The sequence below is a fragment of the Lonchura striata genome, chromosome 3 (assembly GCF_046129695.1).
Source record: "Lonchura striata isolate bLonStr1 chromosome 3, bLonStr1.mat, whole genome shotgun sequence".
NCBI classification, from domain to species: domain Eukaryota; kingdom Metazoa; phylum Chordata; class Aves; order Passeriformes; family Estrildidae; genus Lonchura; species Lonchura striata.
The window spans coordinates 28,608,859-28,626,506 of record NC_134605.1 but is presented as its reverse complement, the minus strand read 5'-3'; the positions used below and the strand labels follow the sequence as shown (position 1 = coordinate 28,626,506).

General features: G+C 45.6%; 1 protein-coding gene across 5 annotated transcripts in view; it reads right to left on the bottom strand.

The window, feature by feature from the left end:
- The window catches only part of RIN2 (Ras and Rab interactor 2), a 90,395-nt gene that overhangs the window by 3,177 nt on the left and 69,570 nt on the right, over positions 1 to 17,648 (bottom strand). For 3 of the 5 annotated variants that reach the window (XM_021543342.2, XM_021543341.2, XM_077782014.1), the window contains 4 exons: positions 17,277 to 17,582; positions 14,262 to 14,393; positions 12,008 to 12,171; positions 8,127 to 9,116 (listed from right to left, as the gene is read on the bottom strand). In XM_021543342.2, the coding sequence (XP_021399017.2) occupies positions 8,799 to 9,116; positions 12,008 to 12,171; positions 14,262 to 14,393; positions 17,277 to 17,582 (920 nt within the window). In that variant the 3' untranslated portion in view covers positions 8,127 to 8,798. Of the gene's footprint in view, positions 1 to 8,126; positions 9,117 to 12,007; positions 12,172 to 14,261; positions 14,394 to 17,276; positions 17,583 to 17,648 lie in introns of those variants that run through there. The other 2 variants (XM_077782013.1, XM_077782015.1) reach the window with 1 other exon arrangement.

Sequence of the window (17,648 nt, the reverse complement as noted above, 5' to 3'; positions counted from 1 at the left end):
CCTTTCCATGCACAGTGCCCTCACCGCCATGGATGGAGAGACTGCTCATAGGGTTTCTTTTCAAGGATGCTTTGCCAAGAACCAAAGACAACAGTTCAGTTTCTCATTTTTGGGATCATAGTCCCCCCCATTTCCCCCAGGGGCTGAGGATCCAAGAACAGAGATTTTCTTCTTCTCTTCTTCTTCTCTTCTTCTTCTCTTCTTCTTCTCTTCTTCTTCTCTTCTTCTTCTCTTCTCTTCTTCTTCTCTTCTTCTTCTCTTCTTCTTCTCTGAACACAGGGGGCATCACCACAACCCTCCTCAACTTTTCTCTGTTCACTCCACTCCAGTTGCTCTCAGCTGCTGAAGCAGGTCTCTTGGCTCACCATGCATCCCCCTAAAATGAAGTCTCTCTTGGAGGAGAAATTGGTTCAGTCTATGGCTAACAAGAGAAGGCCAGCCAAAAGTCACTCCATCATCTCCCCCACAGCCTTCTTTTCCTAACATCTCAGGTCCCAGGCTGTCTCTCTTCTTCTCTTTCAAAATGAGGAGGAGTAATATTTCACAAAGCCTTCATTTCACAAGGAAGGGTTAAAAGTCCTGATTCCCCAGACAGCTCTCAGCCCAGACCTCAGCTCCCACGACTGGACACCTTCACCTCCGCCCCCTGCCCTTCTCCTTCTCCATGGCTGGAGAATCTCCAGGTGTCTTCAAGCTCTCTATCTCTTCCCCTCTGCGGGGGGAGGGGGGAGGAACAAAGACATCTCAGCCTTCCTCCACCCTTCCGTCCACAGGAGCTGGCCCAATTCCAGGGTTCCAGTCCTCCCACCCTTCGGCCTACCTCAGCTAGGCCACATGGCTTCCCCATGGCTTCCCATGGCTGGGCGGGGGAGGGTCTGCACTCTCTGATGACCGGAACCAAAGAAAACAAGTTCCCCTGGGAGTTCTGCTTTTAACCCCTCTGTCTCTCAGAGGAGTGTCCAGCCTTTAGTGGCCACTCCAGATGCCAATATCCAGACCTGACCATTGATTGGTTTGACCCCAGCTTCCTGAGAAAATTCTCTTCCGTGTCAAACCATGACAGCTGTGTCCCAGACCCAACCTGCCACTACCTGGAACTTGTGCTGCCCTGACAGTCCCAACCACATCCTGCAAACGGACTTCAGGAACCCAGGTTGGCGAGTTATGTTTCACAGGCAACATGGCCGGAGTTCATGTTTAGGAGACTGAGGCCCAGAATGGACAGTCACCTCCTGAAATTCCGGACAGCGCAGGATGTGTTCCAGACCATACCTGCCACCACCTGGAACTTTTGCTGCCCTGACAGTCCCAAAGCACATCCTGCAAACTGACATGAAGAACCCAGGGTGGTGAGTTTTGTTTCAAAGAGAACATGGGTGGGCTTCGTATTCAGGAGTCTGTGGCCCTGAGTGGTTGGCCGCCTCCAAAATCTGCCAACTGTGCAGGATATGTTCCAGATAGAACCTGCCACCACCTGGAACTTTTGCTGCCCTGACAGTCCCAAAGCACATCCTGCAAATTGTCATCAATAACCCAGTAGCGAGATTTGTTTCACAAATAAAAGGGCCAGCATTCGTATTCAGGTGCTTGTGGCCCTGAAGGGGCAGCTGTCTCCAGAAATTCTGGATGGCAAAGGATGTGTCCCAGACCCAACCTGCCCCCCTCGGAACTTGTGCTGCCCTGACAGTCCCAAGTGCATCCTACAAACTGATAACAGGAACCTGGGGCGGCAAGTTTTGTATCACAGAGAACATGGGTGGGGTTCATGTTCAGGAGTCAGTTCTACTGGGTGGTCGGCTGCCCTCTGAAATTCCGGATGGTGAAGGATGTGTCTCAGGCCCAACCTGCCACCACTTGGAAATTGTGCTGCCCTGGCTGTCCAATTGCATCCTGCAAAATGGATGGTGTATCCTGGCATGAAGAACCCAGGGTGGCAAGTTTTGTTTCACAGGGAACATGGGTGTGGTTCACATTCAGAAGCCTTTGTGTGGTCTTGGGTCGTCAGTCGCCTCCTGATTTTCCAAATGGTGAAGGAATTGTCCCAGTCTCAACCAGCCACCACCTGGAAATCTTGTTGACCTGACAGTCCCAAACGCATCCTGCAAACTGACACCAGGAACCTGGGGTGGGAAAGTTTGTTTCACAGGGAACATTGCCAGCATTCGTGTTCAGGGGCCCGTGGCCCTGTATGGGCAGCCACCTCCAAAAAAATGTGAACAGCAAAGGAAGTGTCCCAGTCTCAACCAGCCACTGCCTGGCTCTTGTGCTACCCTGGCAGTCCCTAGCACATCCTGCAAACTGACAGCAAGAACATGGGATTATGAGTTTTGTTTCACAGGGAACATGTCCAGTATTGTGTTCAGGAGCCTGTGGCCCTGATTGGCAGCTGCCTCCTGAAATTCCGGACAGCGCAGGATGTATCCCAGACTGTACCTGCCACCACCTGAAACTTGTGCTTCCCTGACAGTCCCAAGCACATCCTGCAAACTGACATAAGGAACCTGAGGTGGCAAGGTGTGTCTTACAGGGAAAATGTCTGAAGTACGTGGACAGGGGCCTGTAGCTGTGATTGGGTGTCTGCCTCAAAAATCCAAATGGCAGAGGATGTTTCCCAGACCCAATCTTCCAACACCTGGAACTTGCACAGCCCTATACAGTCCCTAGCGTATCCTGCAAACTGACGTGAGGAACCTGGGGTGGCAAGCATTGTTTCACAGGGAACACGGCCAGCATTGGTATTCAGGGACCTGTGGCCCTGAATGGTTAGCCGCCTCCAAAACTCAGAATAACAAAGGATGTATCCCAGGTTCAACCTGCCACCACCTGGAACTTTTGCTGCTCTGACAGTCCCAAGCACATCCTGCAAACTGACATCAGGAATCTGGTGGATCAAGCATTTTTTCTCAGGGAACATGTCCAGCATTTGTATCCAGGTGCCTGTGACCCTAAGTAGTCGGCTGCGTCCTGAAATTCCAGTCGATGAAGGATGTGTCCCAGACACAACCTGCCACGACCTGGAACTTCTGCTGCCTTGAAAGTCCCAAGCGCATCCTGCAAACTGACCTGTGGAGCATGGGTTGGCGAGTTTCGTTTCACAGGGAATGAGGCTGGTTTGGTGTTCAAGGGCCTGCACCCCTGAATGGGCGGCCACCTCTAAAAAATCAGAATGGCAAAGGAATTTTCCGAGACCCAAATTGCCACCAGCTGGAACTTGAGCTGCCCATACAGTCCCAAGTGCATTCTGCAAACTGACATCAGGAACTTGGGGTGGCAAACTTTGTTTCATAGGGGAAAATGGCCGGCGATCATGTTCAGGGGCCTGTGGCCCTGAAGGGGCAACCACCTCCAAAATATCTGAATGGTGAAGAATGTGTCCCAGACCCAACCTGTCACCACCCTGAACTTGTGGTGTCCTTACAGTCCCAAGCCCATCCTGCAAACTGACATCAGGAACCTGGGGTGGTGAGATTTAACAGGGAAATTGGCCAACATTTATTGTCACCAGCCTGTAGCCCTGAGTGGCCATCCACCTCCGAAGAATACGAACGGTGCAGGATGTGTACCAGATACAACCTGCCACCACCTAGAACTTGTGCCGTGTTGTAAGTCCCAAGCCCATCCTGCACACTGACATCAGGAACCTGCAGAGGTGAGGTTTCTTACACAGGGAAAAGGGCCAGCATTCGTGTTCAGGGTCCTGTGGCCCTGAATGGGCTGCCGCCTCAAAAATATACAAATGGCACAGGATGTGTCCCAGACACAACCTGCCATCACCTGGAACTTGTGCTGCTCTTACAGTCCCAAGTGCATCCTGCAAACTGACATCAGGAATGTGAGGTGGTGAGCATTTTTCCACAGGGAACATGGCCAGCGTTCCTGTTCAGGGGCCTGTGGCCCTGAAGTGGCCAGCTGCCTCCAAAAAACCCAAATGGTGAAAGATGTGTCACAGATCCAACCTGTTACCACCTCAAACTTGTGCTGCCCTAACAGTTCCAAGCCCATCCTGCAAACTGGCATCAGGAACCTGTGGTGGAAAGTTTTGTTTCACAGGGAAAAGGGCTGGCGTATTTAGGGGCCTGTTGCCCTGACTGCAGGGCAGAGTCCAAAAATTCTGGATGGCGAAGGATGTGTCCCAAACCCAACCTGCCACTACCTGGAACTTGTGCTGCCCTGACTGTCCCAAGCGCATCAAGCAAATTGACATCAGGAAAGGAGGTGGAAAGGTTTGTTTCACAGGAAGAGCCGGCATTCGCAGAGACGGGCCTGTGTACCTGAAAGGGCGACCGCCTCCAAAAATCCCAATGGCCCAAGATGTGTCCCAGACCCAACCTCCCACCACCTGGAACTTGTGCCGCCTGACAGTCCCAAGCAAATCCTGCAAATTGACATAAGGAACCTGCATTGGAAAGTTTTATTTTGTAGTGAAAAGGGCTGGCGTTGGTGTTCAGGGGCCTGTAGCCCTGAATGGGCAACGGCCTCCAAAATAGCTGAACGCTGAAGGATGTGTCCCAGTCTCAACCTGCCACCATCTCAATTTTGTGCTGTCCAGACATTCCCAAGCGCATCCTGCAAACTGACATGAGCAACCTGGGGTGACAAGCATTGTTTCACAGGGAACATGCCTGTCGTTTGTCTTCTCGGGTCTGTGTCCCTCAGTGTTTTGGAAGACTCCAGAGATTATGGACGCTGAAGGATGTGCCCCAGAACCAGCCTGCCATCAATTGGAACTTCTGTTGACCTGACAGTCCCAAGCACATCCTGGAAACTGATGTCAGGAACCTGGGGTGGCAAAGTTTGTTTCACTGGAAAAAGGGCCGGCATTTGTGTTCAGGCGCCTATGGCCCTGAGTACACAGCTGCCAGCGAAGTATGTGACCCAGACCCAACCTGCCACCACCTAGAACTTGTGCTGCCCTGACAGTCCCAAGTGCATCCTACAAACAAGGTATCAGGAACCTTGGGTGGTGATGTTTTTTCACAGGGAAAGGGGTGACGTTTGTGTTCAGGGGCCTGTGCCCTGACTGGGTGGCTGCCTCCTGAAAATCGGAAGGGTGCAGGATGTATCCCGTATGCAACCTGCCACCATCTGGATCTTGTGCTTCCCTGACAGTCCCAAGAACACCCTGCAAAATGACATCAGGAACCTGGGTTGATGAGCATTGTTTCACAGGGAACATGGCCAACTTTCATAGACAGGGGCATGTGGACCTCAGTGGTCGGCCAACTCCAAAAATTGCGAACAGTGAAGGAAATGTCCCAGAGACAACCTGCCACAACCTCAAACTTGTGCTGCACTGACAGTTCCAAGCCCATCCTGCAAACCGACATCAGGAACCTGGGGTGGCAAGGTTTGTTTCACAGGGAAAAGTGCTGGCGTTTATGTTCAGGGGCCTGTGGCCCTGAGTGGGTAACTGCCTCCAAAAAGTATAAATGGCACTGGTGCCTCCTGGACCCAACCTGTTACCACTTTGGCCTTGTGCTGGCCTGACAATCCCAAGCACATCCTGCAAACTGACATCAGGAACCTGCGGTGGCAAGGTTTGTTTCACAGGGAAAGGGGGCCCCTGAACACAAAGGGGGCCCTTTTCAATACTCACTAACCCATCTGGCCAGAGTTCTGTGCCCACCAAGGACACAGCAACCAGCATGGAGCTTTCTCTCATCCTCCATCACAGGCTTCTTCCCTCCACACTCAGGGAGCTGCAGCCACTCAGGGAACACTGACTTAGTCCTGGACTAGCAACAGGAGACACACAAGGATAATTTGGAACTTGTTCCGACCTCAATGCCATCCAGATCTGGGAGAAAGCACCTCTCACAGATCCTGGAATTGTCTTCCCTGTCCCTTCCAGCTTCAGAAGGTTTCTGTGGCAGCCAAGATTATTATTTCGGTTCAGAAGCTGCACATGACTAAAGTATTGCCTCAGGACTGTGGAGCTTCCCTTGTGCCTTTCACTTCTTTATCCCAAATCTTCTCCCCAATGCTCAGCAATCTAGAATAAAAATGAGAAAAGAAGGAAGACCAAATAATTCTGACATTAAGGAAGGTTGCTTATCCCAAAACAGTTCCAGGTGAAAAAACATTTCTACCATTTTAACAAATCCACTAGATACTGTTTCAACTTGATAGTAACTTGTTAAATACTATGTCAAGAATCCTAAGGACAAGATGCTTGGAACTCTCAGAAACAGCTCAGCTTGGCTACTTCAAGGACTTTCCCACCCAGGGAACCCAGGGCAACCCAGCACGACCCCTCCTCATTCCCCACTCACCTGTTCCTCCACCACAGCGTGGCTCTCTCTCCTAGGGACCTTGGGGTGACCCAAATGACATCACAGCCTCTGAGTCTCCACCCCCTCCCCCTCAGCCTTTTTTCCTCACCCCCAGAGAAAGTACAGAATGAATCAAACTGCCCTGGACAGCAGCGTGGTGCTTTATTCAAGCCCTTTCTATGTGTACACCCCCCACCAAAAGGGACTCGGCTGCAATAAGAATGGGAGGCAGCCCCCAGAAGTTTCCTCCCCAGCCCCACAGTCACAGGTGAGAGGCAGAAAGAGGGAGTGGCAGCAGAGAGAGCACAGGAAGAAAAGTAAGAACGGGGTGCAGAATGAAATTGAAAAAATTATTTTAAAAAAAGCGCAAACAAAAAACAACAAGAACAAAATCTGGGATGGGACGCATGGCAGTAAGGGAATAAAAAAGAACAGGGACAGGGAACGGGACACAAGGATCCAGTAGAGAAACAATGGCACACAGGTGTCACCACAGAGCCACCAAGGATAAAAAAGGAATACAAGTAAGGCAAAAAACCAATCAAACAAAAAGACAAACAAACAAAAACAAAACTACCAAACCAAACCAAAACAACCCAAAAAACCCTCAAAAAAAGAAAACCAAACCAACAAAAAAACACAAAACAAAACAAAAACAAAACCAACCAAACAAACAAAAAAAAAAAAAAACAAAAAACAAAAACAAAAAAACCCAACCAAACAAAAAAAAACCCACACAAAATACCCCAAACTGGGATGGGCAGCATTACAGAGACTGATTAAAAAAGAACAGGGACACGGAGTGGTACACTCCATGTGCATCCAGTGAGAAACAATGGTATGGAAAGCATCACAGTGCCACACAGAATAAAAGAGGAACATGAGTGAGGCACAGAGAAAAAGACAGAGGGCCAAACACATGGTGAAGACAGATGGATACAAAGAGGGAAACAGAGAGCAGCAATGACCACGGCACCTGCTGGTGGGAGAAAGGCGGGCAACGCGCAGGGCAGGAATAGAGAAAGAGAGGCATGGCCAGCAGGACAGAGGCTTATCAAGAAAAAGGTACAATGAGAGTGAAGGACTGGGCATAAGATACAGACAGGTACAGGCAAAGGGACAGTGAGAGAGACAAAGAAATACAGTCCTGGTGTAGGACAAAGGGAAAAAAGAGGAACAAAGAAGGAAAGATAAAGATGCAGGCAAGGAGAGGGAGGGAGACAAAAATTAGGACAGGGAGAGGGACTGAGCAAAGTTTATTAAATATTGAGCATTTTTTTCTTAAAAGAAAAAGAAGAACAAGAGAATGAAAGTGAAAGGGAACACAGGACAAAGGAACACAAGACACACCAGACAAAGAGAAGAAAAGGGGATGATAGTTGGATATAAGTCTGAAAGAAAATCAGAAACAAAGCCCAAGACTTCTTAGAGAGTGTGGCTGATGCACATGCCAAAAAAACACCAGCTCTAACAGAACAGGTTATTGTCATGGCTTGGCCTGGGACTCATTAATTAACAACCGTCTTTTGGCAGAGCCATAAACCCCCTGAGAAAACATGAGGTGAAAGCTGAATAGATGATGTGCTCAGCTCAGCTCTAATCCCAGTCCATGCTACCAGTGAACACCCTGATCTCCTTTCTCAGGGAAATTTCACCTTTATTGGTTCTCTTCCCCTCAGTGCTCATAATGAATGTGATGAGAGGTTAAGATGTATTTTGCACAGCTCAATGAATAAGATGGTCTGATTTTCCGCAGACAATTGAGAACAGACAGCAAAACTGCCTCGAGGGTACAGAGGTTTCCTAAGAACACTCCTGGAACAGGTAAAGAAGAAAAACCACACAGACTATCAGTGCAAGACTCTAAAACCAGCAAGAGATTTATTCTTGTGTATTAAATGTTAAAAATCACATGCATAATTATAGAACATTTTAGTTAAAAAAATATTTCAAAAACCAGCCCTGACAGTTTACCTGCAACTGCTATAAAATATATATATATATATATATATATATATATATATATATAAACATGATGATTTTCTGTAATCAAAAATATTAGGCAAGGATGCAACCATCCAGGTAATGCTGAGTGAACTGATGCCCTGCATCGGACAGTCTTGTCAAACTCCTGCTAGTGAAACTGAACTCACCCCAGCCAGTTCACAGATGCACAGATTCAAATGCAAATGACAGCTGGGAAAACAAGGAGTGGAAGAAAATCGTATTTTGCACACTACAGCCAAGACCTGTGAAAGGCCGCAGTAGAATATGCTAAAAAAGAGCCCATGGTACAAGAAATGCAACCTCATAGGTTGTCTCCTCAGACATGCTGGTGGATATATTCTGCATAACTGGCCACATGCACAGTGCCCCTGGGTCCTGTAAGCAGTACCAGAAATGTCAGCACATATTTTACCAGGCACTTAAGGTTTAAGACATGTTTTAGCTCCTAAGGAAGGCAGCCAACAAAGATGTTTGTAACAATTACCAAGGAACAGATATAAAAATGACAGGCTCCTGGCTTTAAGCAGCTGAGTTATTGCTGTTCTGAATAATGGCCCCATATGGGTCACTGTTAACACGCTTGTAGACAAAGTGAAAGACCTGGGGCTGTGGACGGCTGTGCAACTCAGCCTTGATCTTCTGAGGGTAGGTATCCTCTGTCAGTTGTTGCCAGGTGTCATCAACAAAAAGAAACAGTCTGTATTCTTCTGGATTTGCCACTTTAAACTTCTCAGCACAGAGCTGACATACATCTTCAGTAGTGATATATGGCCTTACTAGCAAAGTCTTTCCTGTACAGCCACTGGTAACTTCCTGGAATGCAACACGAAGGTAGTTCTGTGAACAAGAAAGTAGACATCAGGAACTTGAAAAACCCTTAGCCTTTGAAAACTGAAAAGCCAGCAACAAAAAGCAAGCTTCTCCCTGCTCTAGCTGTGAAACACACCCTGGTGATTTCTGGATATTATGGCCATCCCATGAGCTGCAGTCTGGTGTCTAAGCCTGGCCTAACCCAGCTTTACAGGATAGCATTTCGTTTTTTTTACAGGGATTCAGAAAGAAAATTTACTCTGCACCAATTGAGTAAATGCACCTGATCTTGATGCAAAAGCTGGATCTCTTCTCCTGTAGAAACTCACACCCACAACTCTGGTAACAGATACATTCTAAATAGGACCTACAGGGAAATGCAGTTTCATCTGCTCCCTGTTTGTTTTTCTCTTGGAGTGATGTTATGATACTACTGTATTACCCTATCGTCTGCTTTATGCCCAGAAATGGGTCCTGGAACTTTAAGCTGGGTCCAGAGGAGGAGTGGGAGCTAGGGGAACTCTGGCGCAGGTTGTGTTCAGGCACTCATTCCCCTGTGTGCTTGGGTTTGCGGCATGGAGGGAGTTACATTTCTGCTTTTGGCTACCTTGGTTTTAGTCAGCTGAGGCAAGAAGTTTTCACAGGACTGCAACAGCAATCCTCTGGTGGCTTCTATGGCTTCCTCTGGAACTGCTCAGCTCACTTTGGCTCAACAACCAGACCACTGGTGGGAGCCGGACGCTGCATCCCAGCTCTGGACCTCAGGGGTGGCCAGGGCAGCTAAAGAGGGAACTCTAAATCCACTAGCAGCAAGGAGCTTCAATACCTAACAGTTATTAATTTTCTCCCTGCCTGCCCTGTGGGCACTTTGTCAAACAGATGGTTTTTGTCACTTTCATCCAAGAAATTCCTTTCATATTGGTGGGAAGGAAGTGCCAAAACCCATTTTCTTTAGAGAAAATGTTAATTCTAGAGCATTTTCTCCTAAAACTGTCTCTAAACCAGAGACAGTTTTAAAAGAAAAAAATAGTTGGAATTAAAGATTAAAATGCAGTAAGATTGAAGGAGGTGGAAAAAATTACAGCGAGAAAGAGTTGTTTATTGACTGAGCTGGCACCCATGGTTTGTATGCTGAATAAATTAAGTGTGCGAAATTCCAATGGTAGAAGTTTACCTCTTACAGAAACAAGCTGTTAAAAGCTAGGACTGAGAAGAACCTTCCAATGACTTAAGTTCCAAAGAGCACTTTTGTCTAATCAAGTATTTCTTTATATGACAAAGACTGAACACTAAAGCTCTGCAACAGATTTTTAAAATGGGACTGAACAGAACGAAGCCTTTTTTTTTTTACCTGGTTTGAAGAACTTGTAGAAAAAACCCAGCCCCAAATAGGGCAAAACATACTAAAATTAATTTTTAATGCAGCTACCACTCACAAGACCTGTTTTGAAAAGCACAAGTTTTTAGATGGACAGGATTGATGGAAGAAAAGGCTTAATTTTTTTACAGATGCCCAGAAAGCTGTATTTAATTGTCATCAAAGTACTGGGGTTTTTGCTTTTCCATACATTTAGGGAAGGTGGAAAGACAGCCTCCAGGGCCCAAGAGCCAGCAAGGCTGTGAGACTGTGGCACAGAAATGCCATGACCACACCATCCTGTTTCCCTGGTAGAAAGATGACTGGAGCTGCAGAAATGTTCCATGCCAGTTGTAGGCAAGGTGCTCCATTTCAGGACTGCAAGACTCAGAGAGAGAAGAGAGAAAAATCACCATTTTGAGTAGACAGCAAAACACTTGCATTTGTGCCAAGCACATCCTGTGGGTGGTGGGATCCACTAATTTGAGGCTCTCTTTTGAAAGAGACAAGAGCAGGAGAAGCACTGGACACACTCGGTGACAGCTCTTCCCTGCCCCCTGCATCCTCCTGCATTCAACTAAACACTGAGTCTGTATCAAGTTCATCTGCAGAGAAAGAGAAGATGGAACTTCCAACAAAATCCTGCAGAAAGAATCTTCTGTCATTTCCTCACCCAGCAGAAATAAAGGTGCTGGATGCTCCTATGGAAAATGCAGAGTTTTGCTGGAAAGAACAAAGACTCCAGCTACTGGAATCTGACACCGAAGTGCAGGTCAGGAGAAGAGAACGTGGATCTCAGGGAGACAGACAGGTTTTGGGCACTGGAATTGCTCGTAATCGCTTCTCCTCTTCCTAACTGCAGACAGCTGAACTAAAAGGAGTAAATCCTCTCTTCCTAATTCCAATACCCTCCCCTCTTTCAGCTCACAAACTGCTGCACCTTAATAGTCAGTCCAAATCAGATGGAAGAGATGCAGGCCAGGTTTCAGAAGATGAAGTGATAACCACTGCTGTGTTACTCTCCAGTTGAAGGTACTGCCCTACTCTAGAAGAGCAGTACAAAATACAGGGGACAAAAAAGAAAAAACAAAACACAAAGGTGAGGACATCCCGTATCACAGAACTCTGCTGCCTGCTTAAACTTCAGAACTGTCAGGGAACATTTCTCCCACCTCTCCTCTCTGCTACCTACTTTGTCATCACTGGCTACTGGGCAGCTAGGCTGATTTATACCTCTGGAAATCTGGATTTGATCTTTTGAACAATAAAGCATGCAAAAAAGCTGAATCTGAGATACAATGCAGTTTGTCCTCGCTTCATGTAACTTAAAAGGGAAGGTAAGAAAGCTCTCTTATTTAGTGTTTTCTTTAGACCATCATAATGAAACTGTCTATTTAATAAAGAGTGCAAAGATTTCAAAGAGGCAAATTTGACAGCAGTAATCTCAGCACTGTTTCACTCCACATGTGGCACCAAGGAAATTTGCTATGAATCATACCTCTCAAATGGGTGTTTCCAGCAACACAATCATCCCATTTTCTATTTCAGCCCTAAGCTCTACCTGAAAATCATCAACTGAAGGTATTGTCCTGTTTGTTGTCCTCCTCTTGTGCCACTGCCGGAGAGTATCTCTGGCCTCTGAACTGAGCAGCTGGGCAGCTTGTTCTTCCTGGAAGTTCTTGATCAGTGAAAGTGCTCCATAAGCACTTGTCAAATAATAGCCTCCTGTGAAGGACAGCAAAGGAAGAACTTCTCAGAGTGGTCACAGTCACAAGTACAGGCAATTTTCTTTGAGATATATATAAATACACACAGAGAGGCACCCAGCCACACACATAGATACAAAAGTTGCCAGAATATTTACACATAAAAGGAAAACCCTCCCTGGCCTGCACAGCACTGGAGGGTGTGTTCTCAGCTGCTCAGAGACATGCAGGGGTTGCATGTGCTGCATATTACACAGTGGAGCCTTGAGTCCACTCCTGCTGAGGAAAGCCATTTCCTTAAATGACTGATAATATAATAAAATCTTTTAAAACTCTCACTTGCCCTGTCTCTGTGAAAGCTAGGAAAACTCTGGTAACTCCTTTACTCCTGAGTACTTACTCCTCCTTTCTTAGAACTCCAGCTTTATCCTAAACAACTTTCTAACAGTGTTTTAGTTTCTTCCCAGGCTTCAGAGGTGGATGAAATAAACATGGCTGTTGAAACAAATTAAAAAACAATCTAACACTGTTCATCAACTTAAAAGCAACCAACCTCAGTGGCAATAAAGCAACAACTGAGTGTGAGACTGAGCATGTACTCTGGAATCATCCCAAAGAGTTGCCTTTATTTTTAAAACAACTACTCATCTACCACCTTCTTAGCATTCCCCAGAATGTCCAACTAATTCAGGAGATGTTGTGTACAGTCCTGCACACTTCCCCTTTATTACATGAGTAGAGAACAAATTAAAGGCACAAGAGAGTTGCCAATGTACAAAAGAAGCTGTGGATCCCAAAGTAAAAATCTCAACAGGAGCAACAGTCTGCAGCAACCAGGAGAAACAAAAGACGTGCTGTCTTTTCTTTTTAAAGCCAACTATTTGGGTGGGAGTGTTCAGCTAAGAGCACAGTCTACGCAGAGGCATTCAGATATGCATTTGATTCCCACATAGTATTTTCTGTATTAGTGCCAGCACTCCCTCTCAGCCTTTAGCTTGGCAACAAGATGAACATGTAAAATTCATGCAAGACCCATTAGACAAATTGGACAATATATTACATTTGAAATGCACAACTCCAAAGCCCTATACATTTTTTCTGCACAGCAGAGGTGAACTAATGCCTATGACAAGCCCAGCCAATAGACAGACTATCTTTGCTGCATTCAAAACAAGACTTAATAGTCCAGTAAATCTTTCTACTTTTCAAGCATGTTAATGATCTCCAGCTTCACATCAAGTATTTTCCATGCTAAGACTCCTAACAATGCACTCAAGGATGCTTTGTACAGCACGGACAGAACAGACTAGTGCCAAATTGAAGGAATCATGGCATGAATTCTCACAGGCATAGGGGCATGCAAGAGGATACAGCAATTACAGAAAGCCAGGATATAGCACAAACAGGAAACATATACATATACCTAAACACACAGTTAAGCTTGGCTGGAAGAGCCTTCAAACCTCCTCATAAACCTTTTAGATCCTGGGGCCTACCAAGGCCTTGCAGAAAACTTCTTAATTAAAAATACTACCATGGAAACAGCAAGGAGGCAGATTTCCTTGCCTCCAGCAGACTTTAGCCTTCATTCTAGAAATGCCTCAGGAAACATACTGCTAGAGCTCATAAAAAAACTTCATGAGAAGCAAATATTGGGAAGAAGTAAAGATCATTAAAAGGGGGTAATATTCTCAAAAGCACTTTCACAAAGGTGCAAAGTCCCCCGGAAGTTTTCACAGAGCATGTAACCCAAGTCTTATTATATGCCTCACAATTTGCTGAGTGCTGTTGCCCCATAAATCCTCTCTGGAAATTTTCAGGCACAAAAGGCTAGGGCCATTCAGCACCTGCACAGTGCACATGTTTGCCTGCTGAGTCAAAACGGATTGGAAACAACATTTTTGCTCACAAAGCAATACACAGCAGCAGATTTTCCAGCTGCTGGGGTTTGTGCTCTGCAAGATACCCAGCAGAGGAAATAATGATGACCTTCTCTTGTTACACTATCAACATCACCGTAATTAGGTCTCCCCTTAATAGGATTCCTACTCAAACAGGACACCCCCTCACTAGTCCTTCAGGCAGTTCAAGTAAAAATAAATAGATTACCTTCTCCATGCAGCAAGGATGGATCCAACAACTCCATCATGTATTCAATTTCGGTATCCAGCTCCAGCATATCACACTGGGCTAGCACATACGTCAACACAGGCAAGAAGTCATCAGCTCCATACAGCCTCCCTGGGTTGAAGAGAATACAGGCAGTGAGAGACAATTTTTTTACCAGTTCCCATGTTTGAAAGGAAAACACTCTTTTATGTCTTCTCTACCCAGCATGTCTGTATTATTGCAGACCCTCCTAAAGTCACCAATGAGCAGCAAAGAGAACATCACCTGATACTCACTGTACAGGAGACCAGCTCAATCCTGTCCTTCAAACAAACACAAATCTTATGATGCACACCTTGAGGCATGCAAGGGAAATTTAGAGACTGGGCTCACGCTGGCAGCAGCTCAACTGGTGAATTGCTGAAAAGGCTGCTATGCCAGTCTGGCCTGACCTTCACCTGCACAGCTACCATTGCCTAAGAGGTGATGAATAGGCATTTTCTTTATACATCCAGGGATTGTATCCACTTTCTGGAAGCATCAAGACACAAATACCAGTCTCTGAGTATGAATCCCACAGCAGAGAAGCTTGAATATAAAAGTCTATTAGATTTGACAAGAAAACTCAACTAATTTCCTTGACAGACAATTGTCAAAAACACCAGAGAGGTGTTTTACAAACACCAGGTGCTGCACCTGAAGGGAGCCTACAAGAAAGATGGGGAGAGACTGTAAGGGCCTGGAGTAAGAGTGATCCACAAAGACTGTCCTGTACCTAGGCCTGTCTGTGCTCTCGGCACTTTGCCTGTATTTTGGCTTTCTGTTCAGAAATCTCAGTGTGGCCAAATCTCTGGGTCAGACAAAACGGTGTTCACTACAGAACAGATGTGCTGGTCACTCAGAATTGTCCAGAGTAGGAACCAGCTTACAGCTCTAGTAAAACTCAGGTGACACCAGCTAAGGCACACGCTCCACCTACTACATGTATCTGGCTGAAGTACAGATACTCAAACAGCTGCTGGCTCAATGACATGTTTAACAAACTTTACATGACAAAATAAGACAGCCCAATAAGCACTTGTCACATCTTAGCCCAAGTCTCCCAGTACAGCACTTAACCAGCAGCAGCCTCTTAGTATTTTCCTTCTGCATGTTGGAAATACCTTACTCAATGCAATGACATCACACTATGGAGAGATGAGTTTACAGAACTTCAGGTTAAGATCCCTATATCCACTTTTAAAATGCAGAGTTTTGAAATGCAATAATAAGCTGGGCAGGAGCTCAGTCCTAAATCTTGTAAAAGTACCGGGGGGCTTGAATAGCCATGAGCTTCCACCATTCATTTCCAATCTCCAAAGAAAGTAGGTGTCTTGATCTGCACCAGACCCAGCTGTACATGCAGTGCTTCCTTAGAAAGAAAACTGCTAAGCACCTGCAGTAGCTTCTACTCACTTAGGGGAAAAAAAATCTTCCACTACCACAGCTTTGCTACACCTTAGCTCATGATCTGTCATAGTAGTGTGCAAGAGAGAATGTCAGACTTGCACCTATAAATTCATGCCATCCAGTACAGCATTTTGGACCACTGATTGCTCAGCAGTCTTGACTGGTCTGTAGTGCCATTTCAGTATTTAGGTTTGAAAGGTGCTTTTGGGTTCTTGCTACAGTGCAGAAATAGATGTCACTTGTGTTCCAAAAGCATGACAGAAAGTGTCCAAATGAGAACATTCAGTAGCACAGCAATCCAAAAATATTGTATTAGAGGCTGCTTTTCTCCACCTATTAAGATAAAACCATTGTAGTTGTCATAATGCATAGATGCTAAATATACAGTGTTACCTCTATTACAATTTGCAGAAAAATACTCTTTTAGAATCAGTGTTAAATTCAAGGCTCACAGGACAGCCTTTCTGCCAGGCAACTTCAAAAGCCTACAGTTAAGGAAAGCTACTCTTTTTCAATTGCTTCACATCTGTAGGATGCTGTTCCTGGAATGAGGTAAAACAATGCCCTGTTTTGCAAAGTTATCAGTGGTGAACTAAGAAGTGGTATCATGCTTCATGCTGCTTTTGGTGTTGAATTATGCTAAACCCAGTCTGACTCATCAACCCCAAAGTTAAACAGCCTGACAGGGATGTGGCAAATAGAGTAAAGTATCCTTATCTAAAACCACAGAGGCTGACACAACTGGCATGGAGACATCTGGCTGACAGTCAATCATTTTGTACTCCAGAAGTCCAGTCCTCCTTTCAAACAGCAGGATCTTCTAATATATCCCTTCTGGGAGTCTGTGAGGAGACTCCTCCCTTGGGTGGGAATGCCTGTCACCGCCACTCCTGGAAGCCGAGCAAAAGCCCAGTCGGTTGTTGGTCTCAGTAAGAAACATAATCTCTACTCAGTAATTGTTTTGGGTCTTTTTGCTAGCTTTAATATAATTTCTTTTTTATAATTGTTTTGATATAGTGCATTATACTATTCTAGACTATACTTATAGTTGTTACTTCTACACTGTGTAGTAAATAATTCAGATTAAGATCTTTTTAGTACAATAATTTATCATAATAAATAATTCATTTTTATATGACTCTATCTGGTTTGTCATCCTTAATCCTGTAGGATCAAGTTGTACAAAGGTTCAATCACGCCTCTATAATTCCTTGGATTTAAAACCATTGACAAAGTCTGGGCTAAGACTGAACCCAGCTGTAACCAGGCTCCGCTGAAAGCACCAGGGTTCCTCCTACACCACAGGAGGGCTTCTCTAATTAACTTTGCCAGAAGCTGCATTCCACCCACTACAACAGCTCAGCTTCAGACTGACTTCTTAAGGTATGCAGCCAGATAGTTCAGAGACAGCAAGTCAGAAGCAGAGAGCAAGAATTCCTCTCAAAAGTGCAAGGAGAAGCTACAAGGGCTCCAACAGTAGACCTGTCTGCAGAATGGGCTGATTCCTCTTAAAGACAACATCAGGTATGAAATATCAGTGAACCTGAACTGCCAGAAGCACCATACCTGAGTTATTCTCCATAACAGTGTATATCAATTTGCAAACTCTCAGCAACAGCATGACTTTCTTTTCAGGTGAATACATCTTCCGCATAGTCATGAACTTGACTTTAATCTTTTCAATGTCCACAAAGTCTGGTGTTGGAACAAACACGCCCAGTTCCTGAGGATTCCTCTGCCGCACCAGCTGCAGGTTTTCCTTCAGTTGTTTCCAGGAACCATCTGTGGTATGAAACTCTTTCAACATCGCTTCAATGTGACCCTTCAACGGTTTCAGAATGCACTTATGCATGGCCTTCTCCAGCACAACATCTGCAACAGGAAAACACAAATCCAGCTGACTTCCCCCTCTAAAGCAGAGCCAGCATTAACACAACC